An 11,848-nucleotide genomic window follows, 5' to 3' on the forward strand; every position below is an offset into this window, starting at 1 on the left:
TCATTTGAAATTTCCTATGCTTACAAATAAATACCAATAATTTTTACCAGGCACGGACCCATGCTTATGAATTGGGGGCACTTACCCCAGTGTCATTTGATATTTTTAAACTTATATTATATATAATATGCCTCTATTTTAAATTTTAAATGATTCCACTACAAATAAATTAAGTCTAATTATTAAAAGTTCAAGTCCATTTTATCTTTTTATGATTTTGACTATTAGTTAACTTAACTAAATTTAGTCTTCTTCTGTTTTTAAATTCTAGCCGTCACTCATTTATTCTCTTAAACCTTTTTCTTAGTTTTATATTTTCAACCTTCTTTTTCTATTCCTTATCTAGTGGTCATCTTCTCTTCATCAAAAGGTAAATTTTAAATTCTCTATTTTGTTTTATATAGCTCTCTATGACTCTGTATTTTTCAATTTTATTGTTTCTCTTTTTGATATTTTCAATTGTAAATTTTAATTCAAATAATTATAGTTTAAGTATTAATCTATTTTTTATTCTCTTCATGAATTTATATATTTTATTTTATTCTCAATTTAATGATCCTTATTATTTATTTGTTTATCTTTCGTTTTATTCTATTATATGTAATTATATTGCATATAAATTTTTAAAATGAATTGATCAATTTACTAATTTAGAATATATATTTTTATTTTTAGAAATAGTAATGGAAAAATATTTCAAAAGAAAGCTATCAGTAGAATCTGAAGTCACGCCATTAGTCTCTTCTAAGTTTTAATAATGTGCACTTTTATATTTTTAAATTTAAATTAATATATATTTTGATAGTAATGTGTATTATTTTTGCCCTCCTAACATAAATTTTCTGGGTCCGTCACTGATTTTTACTTAATTTAGATAAGCATCACTACATTAGTAAAAATAATTATTTTTTTATATTAATTATATGAATAGTTATAAAAAAATAAATGTAATTACATGGCATTTTATATTATTAGTATATTAAAATTAAAGATAATTTATATTTTTTATTTTAAATCAACAAAAAATATAATAAAAAATAAAATTATATATTCAACGTTATAATTAATATTTAACACAAAAAAATTATCTAAAATTTTTAAAAATAAAAACATCTAAAATTTAATTAAAAAAATCTAAAATTCAAACTAAAAAAAAACTTGATTAATTTGACAGCGTATTGAAATATTAGCTGAAATAATTAATTGTTATGCTATTGATTTTTAATAAAAAAAATACAATGTAATATTTTAGTTATTTTTTATAATAAAGATATTATAGTTATTTTTTATAAAAAATATTAATTTTAGACTAGTTTAAAATTTAATTTATTAATTTTTTGGCTAAATTAATTTATCTGATCTTATTTTAATAAAAATAACACAATTTAATCAGTTATATATATTAAATTTTAATTACTAAAAAAATATTTTTTTTAAAAAAATTTTAAGCAACATTTTAATCAGTTTTATTTGAGTGCTCCCCTTTCAAAATGATATGGCAATGTTTGCGCAAATAAGAAATACAACATAACATGGTATAGTATGAAATAAAAAAAGGACACAGAATATGATGAAATAAAATATTGACATGAGAGAAAGCAGAAATAATAATAAAAATAATGAATAAGAAAGGGATATGATTTGAAAGAGCATTAACTCGCCACTTTCCATCACATGCAGAGACCTATGTGATTAGTATCTATCACAATAGGGTCCAAAATCCCCTATATAAAGAGGCTCGAAGGCCCTTCATTCTCCATCATCCAAACCAAGACACACAAACATTATTAAGAAAGCAAAAGAAATGGAGAACTTGTTTCGCCTAGTGGATCACGAGGAGTTTGTCTCAAAGAGGTGTATATGGGTGAACGGACCAGTGATTGTTGGGGCAGGACCCTCTGGCCTTGCAACTGCAGCATGCCTGAGAGAACAAGGGGTACCCTTCGTTGTTCTCGAAAGACAAGACTGCATAGCGTCGTTATGGCAGAAAAGAACCTATGACAGGTTGAAGCTTCACCTTCCTAAACAGTTCTGCCAGCTTCCTAAACTTCCTTTCCCTGAAGATTTCCCAGAATACCCTTCAAAGAAGCAATTCATCCAATACCTTGAGTCCTACGCAAACCACTTCGACATCAACCCTCACTTCAACCAGTGCGTTCACTCAGCCAGGTACGACGACACCAGCGGATTCTGGAGGGTTAAGACCGCCGAGGTTGAGTATATCTGCAGGTGGCTCGTCGTTGCGACCGGCGAAAATGCCGAGTGCGTCGTGCCGGAGATCGACGGCCTTTCCAGCTTCCAAGGAGAAGTTATCCACGCTTGTGATTACAAGTCAGGGGAAAGTTTTAGGGGAAAGAATGTTCTTGTTGTCGGATGCGGAAATTCCGGCATGGAACTGTCTCTTGATCTTGTTAACCACCAGGCTTCGCCGTCCATGGTTGTTCGCAGCTCGGTTAGTTTAATTTTAAGTTTAATTCTATTACTATTATTATTATTATTCCCTTGTGAAGGGTATTCTGATGTGTTTGCTTTGTTCTTGACACAGGTTCATGTTCTTCCAAGAGAGGTTCTTGGGAAATCGACGTTCGAATTGGCGGTTATGATGCTGAGGTGGCTGCCGCTATGGCTGGTGGACAAAATCATGTTGCTATTGGCATGGCTTGTTCTTGGAAACGTGGAGAAGTACGGTCTCAAGAGGCCTTCAATGGGGCCACTGGAGATGAAGAACACAAAGGGGAAAACCCCTGTTTTGGACATTGGAACCTTGGACAAAATCAGATCCGGTGACATCAAAGTTGTGCCGGGAATCAAAAGGTTCAACGGCGGCGGCCAAGTCGAGCTCGTCGACGGCCAGAAGCTCCACGTGGACGCCGTTGTGCTGGCAACCGGATACAGAAGCAATGTCCCCTCTTGGCTTCAAGTGAGTAGCAACTGATCTTTCTTTTCGTTACTCTTTGGATTCCAGATTATTTTTGTCAGCCAACTAAACTTGGAATTTTTTTTTTGTTTGTGAAGGAAGGGGAATTCTTCTCGAAGAACGGGTACCCAAAGATGCCGTTTCCACATGGATGGAAAGGGAATGGAGGAGTGTATGCTGTAGGGTTCACAAAGAGAGGGCTCTCTGGTGCTTCATCTGATGCTGTGAAAATTGCTCAAGATATTGGAAAAGTGTGGAAAGAAGAGACCAAGCAGAAGCAGCAGCGAACCACTGCTTGCCATAGGCGTTGCATTTCTCAGTTCTGAATGCTGCTGCTTTTTTTCTTTCTTTACTTTCATCACTTTTTCTTTTTTGTATAGAGCAAAAACAGAATAACACACAGTATCTTGTACAAATTTACACACATCCCACACAATAGCACAGGTCAGAGCCCTCTCCTAAGACCCCAGTTTTATCCCAGTTGGTCAATTTTAAGGATGATGAGGCTTTCATTCCTTTACATTTTTTTTTTTTGTAATATGTAGCTGATGAGTTATTATATGTTGTAATAACTACTACACGTACTTCAGTGACCATGTTAAATGACACAGTTTCAGCTTCATTTCTTATCTCTTGTTATTGTTATTGTTATTATATTATTTATTTACTTGAAATTAGAAGTACAATTTACTTTTTGGATTAAGATAGTAGTTAATTATTCTTAAACTAAGACGGTGGACTTCATCTACGATGACAATTGACAACTACAAATTCAATGGTTATTAACGATTTTATTAGTTTTTTCACTTTCAAAAAATCTAAACTCTTAATTTTTTATGTTTATCTTAAATCCTAACATTCTGTGCTAGTTTTAAATCTGTCTTTAAATTACTTATTTTAAAAGCTTTAGATCAGTCTTTAGTAATATATTTAACAAATTGTCTAGTACAAACACCTCTTTTTGGATTTGAATCCTAATAAATATTTTTTATTTAATTCATTCTTTTACTTAATAAATATAAAAAATTCTAAACATTTTGATTATAAAAATTATGATATCATTTCATAAAATTATTTATCTAAAAAATTAAATTATTAAATATAAATAAATAATTATATATCTCATTGTATTTTAGATAAACCAATCAATTTTTAAAAGATAAAAATGTTAACAAATCAAGCTTAAAGCAGCTTTTTCAGCCCTCCAAGTATAAACCATAAAAAATTGAGGCGGATTTAGTTATAAATGAAAATTCTCTTCTAAGCAATAGGGTATATCTAACATAAATAACCCTTTAATGATAGCTTAAATTGTTACAATTTTTAAAATATTTAGAGGATTTGAGTATTCAAATTTTATTTTTCTCCTAAAATTGATACGAGAGGAAGTAGAGTTAGTAGGTTAATTATATTAATTACTTGTAATTAGAGAATATAAGTCTTATATTATCAAGATAGTGAACTTTATGTTATCTATTAGTCTCACATTATTTAAATCATGAAAATTTTTTTTTCTCACTAGTATAAATAACTTATGTACCATTTATTTATGAAATAAAGTTGAATTTATTTGAATATGAAATAGGCTCTTTGAAAGTAAGATGTGCATCATTAGTTTGACCAACTAAGATGGGTTCATCGCTATTTTCACTATAGTGGGATTGTTAACCTCACCGATCCAAGCAACGTCTCGGCATAAAAAATTGTCATAAAACTACTTCTCTTAAAAGTTTAAAGAGTAAAGTATTGTTTTTAATTTGTCCCCAACATTTGGGTAAGGTCTATTTGTATCCTAACATTTAAATCGTCCTATTTTTATTCCTAATGTTTATAAGAGTGATTCAATATTTCAATTATTATTCTCACTTGGATGTATTCATTCTCAATTAAGTCTCATTTGGATATATTCGATTTCAATATTGTACCTATTATTTGTGTTCAGATTCAATTATGTCCCTAAAAAAGTGAATTATGTAAATGTTATGGAGATTAGTTTCAATTTTTAATGAGCTATTATTCGAAGTGGATCATCAGTTTTGTCCCAAACATTTGTATTCTAACTTCAAAAAGAGATTTTCAGAACTTCAACTAAAACTCATGATGTGTAATTGATGGCAGGATAACGTTGAATCACTTTTACAAACGTGTGAGATACAAATAGGACTATTTAAATGTTAGGGATACAAATAGGATTTATTATCCCAAACATTGGGAACAAAAACGATACTTTATTCTAAGTTTAAATTTAACACATAAATAATTATATATTTTATATCATTCTTACGCAAGATTATATTTGGGTTTGCGTAAATTCTTGGATAGATTTTTTTTTAATTTGTTTTATGTTAAAATTCTTTTTTTTTTTATCAACAAATATAGCAAAATTTAAATTTTTAAATTATAAAAATTTTAATACCATGTTATAGAATCACTTCTTTAAAAATTTAAGCCGATAGAATAATAGAAATGAATGTGGAATGGTTATATATTTTACAAAAGTAAAGTGCAATAGTTCAGTCTTTTGAAGATGAAAGTATATGTTTAAACACACAATTTTCTTTAGGAACTATATAGGCAATCTGTGTCGGTAGATTTTTCCTTGTTTTGGCAAAGAAGCTTGTGTTGTTGGTTCACAATGAAAGTTATTTACTCTCATTCTCATATATAATATATCGTGGAGCAAATTAAAGACGAATAATAATGGAATATACCGGTTGGTTGCATGAGGAATCAAGTATGGTACATTTTTATATGGCCAATAGTTTTTGGTTACATTTGGAAACCCCAGCACTTGATTAATAGAAAGGTGCAAAAGTTCACTAACTGCTTTCCATTTTGAGGATTCCATCTTCTGTTTCATCATTTTCAAAGTCCTTTTCTTCATTATGGATGATGATAGATGTACTGAATTTAGGATTGTACTGAAACTAAATCTTATTTGGTGAGATTTTTAATTTAACACAGCTAGCTAACAAAACTAATTGGATTATTAATTATATATGCAACAATAATATATATAATAATAAATTGCTTTGTATGTGGGTTGAGTATCTTGCACTGAATCTCTCATGTGATGTAAGGTCCATTCTAACTGTTCACCTGACAAATTTGTAAATAACATGTTATAACTTATGTTGTCTTTTCTCAAATTAGTAGTTAGATAAGTTGAAAGTCTTATTGGTTAGAAGCAATAAATGCAGATCTTATAATAGGATACTACTTGAAGCTAAGGAAGAAGAAGTGAAATTCATATATAAATAATATATAAAATAGTAACTAATAAGATAAGATGATGACTCATTTTAAATATAGTAATGTTTATATATTATTATTATTATTATTATTATTATTATTATTATTATTATTATTATTATTATTATTATTATAAAATAGAATATTATTTCCATTTTCAGTGAAAATCATAATTTATTCTATTATGATTGTAAGGTAATAAATTCTAAAATAATTAAGTACAAAAATAATAAATTATCATGATATCATTGGTCTAAAAATTAAAGTTAATAAAAAAATATATAAATAGTTATATTTTTAATATATCTCATCAGTAAGAATTTCTTTTAGATTTGTTTAAATTTTTGTATAGCTTTTTTTTATTTGCCTTTATATTGAAATTATTATTTTTTTGAGTTCAACAAAAATCAAATTTTAAATCTTTCGGTTATAAAAATTCTGATATCATGTTACGATATCACTTTTTCTAAAATTTTAAACTAATAAAAAAAGACATGTATATGGTTTTATCTTTATCTAACACAAATTAACTATTTTTTTTCTATTTTTCTCTGAACAATAACTAATATGATTTTAATTGCAGCATGTTACGTTATTATTTAGTAATATACATTTTACAAATCAAGGTATCTAACTCTCCAAAATTAGGTAATCATTTGTAGAGTAGTATCCTGAAATGGCTAAATGGCCCACAAATTTCAGTGTTATTTGTGATTGACAAATGACAACTTGCCCACAAACTACTTCAAACATTTGATGAGTAGGGCCCATTACCCCAAAGACCACCATCACCTCATTCAACTGTAAGAGTGACCTGAGACCCAAAAAAAAAAAAAAAAAAAACTGTAAGAGTGACCAGGTACATATGTTAGTTACATATGCTATTGAATATAGTTATAATCTTATTTTCATTAAAAATAGGTTTAATTGTTTTGTTATTTTTTATAATTTTACTAAATTTATAATTTATAATTAAGTTTTTACATAATTTTTTAATTAAATTTTTATATTAATTTTAATTTTATAATTAAATTTTTATCAGTGTAAAAATATTAGAATTAATGAAATATTTTTTTATAAATTGAAGATATCTACAATTAAGAACCTGATTAAATTTTTGAAAAAATATTTTTGAGAAGAATATTATATTAATTTTAATATTTTTGACACAAAAATAATCTGATTACCAAATTAAAAGTAGTATAAAGATTCAATTAAAAATAAAAAAAATAAAAATTTAATTATAAATTTAATACAATTATAAAGACTAACAAAATAACTAAACTTTTAAAATATTAATTTATCTACCATAAGAGTAAATGTAGAGTATAAATTTTTTACACTTTATTTAATAATAGATTCAACAAAAAAAAAAAAAAGGTTGCAGGAGGATTCCAACGATAGTTGCACTGCACATGCTTGTAAAGGATGGAGTGACAAACAGATCTTGATGTAAATAGTTACAGTCAAATCGTTCTGTAAAGCATGGCCCCAAACTATATGGTACAGTTCATCACATGATCACCATGAAACTAATTATTTAGCCCTACCACATAATGATTATTTTTCTTTTTTTCTTTTTTTAATTAAAGGTGTATGAAATATTAATATTAAAAAAAATCTAAGGACAATATTTTTATTAAAATTTGGCCAGCATTTCATCAGTAAAAAAAAAAGAGTAATCTCACAACTTTAAATGTAATCTCATACCATTAAAAATATTAATAATGGCTAATTAATGATTACATAGCACAAAATCTGTTAGCATCCTAACACTCTTCTTAATATTATCTAATGAGGATATTTTATATATTAAATAGAAATATAATATATACAAGTGATGTAACGAGAAAATTTGAAAAATGAACGGAAATTATAACAATAAGGTGAGTTCTACCCAACTCTCTTTAAAATAATACGTAAATTACCTTCTATGACATGACTCATTTTAATTGGATGTTTAGTTTTAATTTGAGTTAATCTAACTCAACAAGAGTTAACATCTTAACTAAAGTAAGACCATTTTGTAATTAAATATTTTTTCAAGATGTATGATTATATAATTTTTGTAAATACTTATTCATTCACATTCATCTCATTTACTTTCAACTTCAAAATATGCACTCTTTTTTTGTCTAAATTATCTCTCTAACTACCCATAAATCAAATCTTAGGTCTTGACAAAGCTAAAATCCAAACTCTTAATGGCAGTTGAAAATAGTGTTATGCCTATAGTAGATCTGCAACAAAAACAAATGCAAGAGAATTCTGAGAGAATCGCCAAAACTTTTTCCAACTCCTATCCTAACAAGCTTAAGATTGTATATCAATACGCGAAATTGTAACCTCGTCGTTAAGGGCTGAGAGAAGGCAGAAACAGAGATCGAGTGAGACAGAGATCGAGTGAGAGGGAAGGATAGTTGAGGACGGCGGTGCTGCTTGTGACGACAGCAGCGGGGATGTTTTGGAGGTCGGCGACGGCGACAGAATGCACAATGCACATTGGGATATTACAGCTGCAGTTCACTCCATTGAAGTCCACCATCAATGAACTAAACTCCTACATTCTTCTCCACTCGCTCACTCACTGAGTTAGTATTCCGAGTCACACGCACCAACATTCTTTTTCAACTCTCCAATGACGAGAAAGCTAAGGTCTCCAACTTTTATGACCTGATCTAGTGAGTCACTGCGAACTGCCTCCTCTACCCTCTCACCGCCGGGAGGTACGACGCAGCCGGCGGGGACAAGGAAGATAACTCGTCACCGAGCGAGACCGAAGAAAACAGGTATGAAGAAAAAGGAGAAGAGGAAAGCAGCGACAAAGATGAGGAAGTGTTCGAGGATGAGGAGAATCACGAGGAGTTCTTTGAAAAAGAGAAAATAGTAGGAGCAAGGGTTTTGAAGATGAAGCAAATGGAATTGATAATGGAAGAAGTTTTCGAAATAGTGTCGTCAATAAAAGGAGCTTATGTTAGCCTCCAGGAGGCACATTCCCCGTGGGACCCGGAGAGGATAAGGGTTGCTGACGTGGCAGTGGTGGTGGAGCTCAGAAAGCTCACAATGTTGAGGGAGCGGTTCCGCCGGACCTTCGACGGCGGAAAAAATAGAGGAGGAAGAAGAGAGGAAACAGAGGCGGTGGTGGCGTGTCGGTGAGGGAGGTGGTGGCGCCGTACGAGGCGGTGGTGAACTTCAATGTAGCGAACTCTCTAGAAGTATGATTTGGGAAAAAAGCAAAATTTAGTTTTTAATATTTTAATAAATTATATAATTATCTATTTTAAAAAATAATTTAATTATAAAACAATTTAACTATAATTAACATAACAACCAATTAAAGAGCAACATGTCATAAAAGGTAATTTATATGTTATTATAGGAAGGATAGAGTAAAATTTACCTAACAATAATATATGAGTGGAAAATTAATCAAACAATAATGAGTCAACTCCGTTAATTGTTTGAACTAAGTCATGCACATCAACTTATGGTAAACGAACTACCCTCATCATACAAAATGATCTACCTGCCAAGTTAAAGAATGAAGAAGATAAATAAGTCTTACTATGAATAATTATTTTCTAAAAAGTTTTCAGCAAATAGTGTATAAGAGAGAATAAATATAGTAAAGATTTCCTATGAAAAGTGTTCGTCACCTGAGGATCTCGGGTGCTCGACGGGTCGGGTGATTATGAAGGGATGAGAGGGCGATACCCTGACGTAGCTTGGAGCGGGTTCCTGGTCTAGAGTCGGAGGCCGGCGGAAGCGGTGGTAGAACGGGCGAGAGGGGGTGGCCACCTGCAAGGACACTCCGACGATCAAGTCAGTGTCCATACGAAATGACAGCCAAATTAGGTAAGGTGATGTGTACCTTGGGGGAGTGCTGACCTCTCCCCTTATATACTGTGCTGGGCGGGCCCAAAGAACACCTAGCCCACTGGTCAGGATGTTTGTGAGATGTCCCTGTCCACGTGGGAGGAGCAAGTCGTTTCGGACCTCGGGTCGGGGCTTCGGGTGCTGCCCCGAGGAGGCTGACCCGACCGGTCTGGTAGGCGTGGTGTTAGGTCGCGCAGGAGGTAAAGTTGGACGTCGACCGGGTTGGGTGTTGGGAACCGACCCGTTGGATTTCCCTTGTAAGGGATAGTCTGAGCCTGGGTCAGGGATGGTGCCCCGACCCGGCGACTAGTTGGACTGGACTTGTAATGGTCCGTAACAGTGCCCCCAACGCGCTAGCCTTGAGGTTTGGAGCTCGCGGCTAGGCGCGTTTGTCCTACTCGCCGAGACGGGATGTGTTCTTCTTTTCGGGAGTTCGTTGATGGCGTTTCGTGTTTCTCAGACGTGGTTAGCTCATCTCTGACGCCGCCTCCTTGACTTCTGTGTGGGGCATTAAATGCCCCATCGTTTCATAATTTGAAATTTGCGTGAAATGTCAAATATGCCCCTGTCTTTTGGTGCTCCTCCTCGACGGTTACATTCTTCGCCCCTTTTTTATTTTCACAACCTCCAAATTTCTTCACTCTTCTTTTCTCCTGCTTCTATTTCCTGGAATACCTGCTGCTTCTCCTCTCTTTTCTGCTACTTGTTCATTCTTCTTCATCTTGCTTTTGTTGCTGCTTCAACTTTTCGGCCTACTCCTTCATCTTTTTTGGTACGTCGATTTTATAGTTTTTATTTCGCTCTTTCCTTTTGGTATTTGTGTGCTTTCCTTTATGCATTCCTGGGTTTCTGTTTTGCTTTTGCCGCTTCTTCTTTTAGAGCGGGCGCCACTGGATTTTTCATAGATTTTGCTTGAATTCTGGGTTAGTGTAGAGGTATCTAGAGGGTGATTTGGGGAGTTGTAGTTTTGCTTTTACTGATTTAAGGGTTTCCGACCTCCCGTTCTGACTAAGTGGTGCCCCCGCTGTAGGTATGGCCGAGCGCCTCGTTCTTCCGAATCAGGCTCAGTGACCGCTAGCCAACTTCGTCGATCATTATGCTTGGATTTCTTCCGATGTGAAGGACACCCCTTCCAAGGTCACGAAGGAGGGCCTCCAAGACTTGCGCTAGGCTGGGCTCTTGTGTAGGGGTGGTCCTGAGGAAGCGTTTTATCAAGTCTATGTTCCTGCTAATCGGGAGTGTATTTGCCAGAAGAACCTGGCAGCTCCACGAGTCATTGATTGGTTGTGGGTTTATGAATCCATGTTCACGACCTTGAGGGTTCGTTTGCCCTTTTCTCCCTTTGTCATGGGCTTGCTGAACCATTGCGATGTCGCTCCATCGCAACTGCACCCGAACAGCTGGGCTGCCATCCGGTGCTTTGAGATGGTTTGTGAATATCTGGAGCTTCCGACCTCTGTAAATGTTTTCCTCTACCGTTTCCTTCTTACGAACCCTTCTCATCAGGGGAAGGCGAAGAAGGGATATATGTCCTTCAGGGCCTAACAAGGTCGTAGGATTTTTGGCCGTTTTGAGGATTCCTTCCATGGTTTCAAGTCTACTTTTTTCAAGGTCAGGCCAATTGAGGGTTATCAACCCTTTTGGCTTACTGCTGATGGGGGAAGGCGGATCCCGACTTACTGGAGCTTCGGGATGGGATCCAATTATTTGATAAAAATATCTTACAATTGGTTGAGTCCGGAAGATTGTAACATCGCCGACATCTTGTTGGCAATTTTCGGCGAGAAAAATCTTAACCCTCGT

The 11,848-nt window shown here is 33.1% G+C and overlaps 1 protein-coding gene across 1 annotated transcript; it reads left to right on the forward strand.

Annotated features, from left to right (window-relative positions):
* The first annotated feature begins 1,764 nt into the window (after positions 1 to 1,764).
* On the forward strand, positions 1,765 to 3,546 carry LOC107648116 (putative indole-3-pyruvate monooxygenase YUCCA5). The gene is made up of 3 exons (XM_016352115.3): positions 1,765 to 2,452; positions 2,546 to 2,920; positions 3,016 to 3,546. The coding sequence occupies exons 1-3, from the start codon at positions 1,805 to 1,807 to the stop codon at positions 3,241 to 3,243; spliced, it is 1,251 nt and encodes a 416-aa protein (XP_016207601.1). The 5' UTR covers positions 1,765 to 1,804; the 3' UTR covers positions 3,244 to 3,546.
* Positions 3,547 to 11,848: the final 8,302 nt, after the last annotated feature.

The sequence above is a fragment of the Arachis ipaensis genome, chromosome B6 (assembly GCF_059453495.1).
Source record: "Arachis ipaensis isolate K30076 ecotype BB chromosome B6, ASM5945349v1, whole genome shotgun sequence".
NCBI classification, from domain to species: Eukaryota; Viridiplantae; Streptophyta; class Magnoliopsida; order Fabales; family Fabaceae; genus Arachis; species Arachis ipaensis.

Coding starts and splice junctions, on each gene's coding strand:
- LOC107648116 (XM_016352115.3), top strand. CDS start 1,805: ATGGAGAACTTGTTTCGCCTAGTGGATCACGAGGAGTTTGTCTCAAAG. Junction 2,453..2,545: donor CCATGGTTGTTCGCAGCTCG/GTTAGTTTAATT, acceptor TTCTTGACACAG/GTTCATGTTCTTCCAAGAGA. Junction 2,921..3,015: donor ATGTCCCCTCTTGGCTTCAA/GTGAGTAGCAAC, acceptor TTGTTTGTGAAG/GAAGGGGAATTCTTCTCGAA.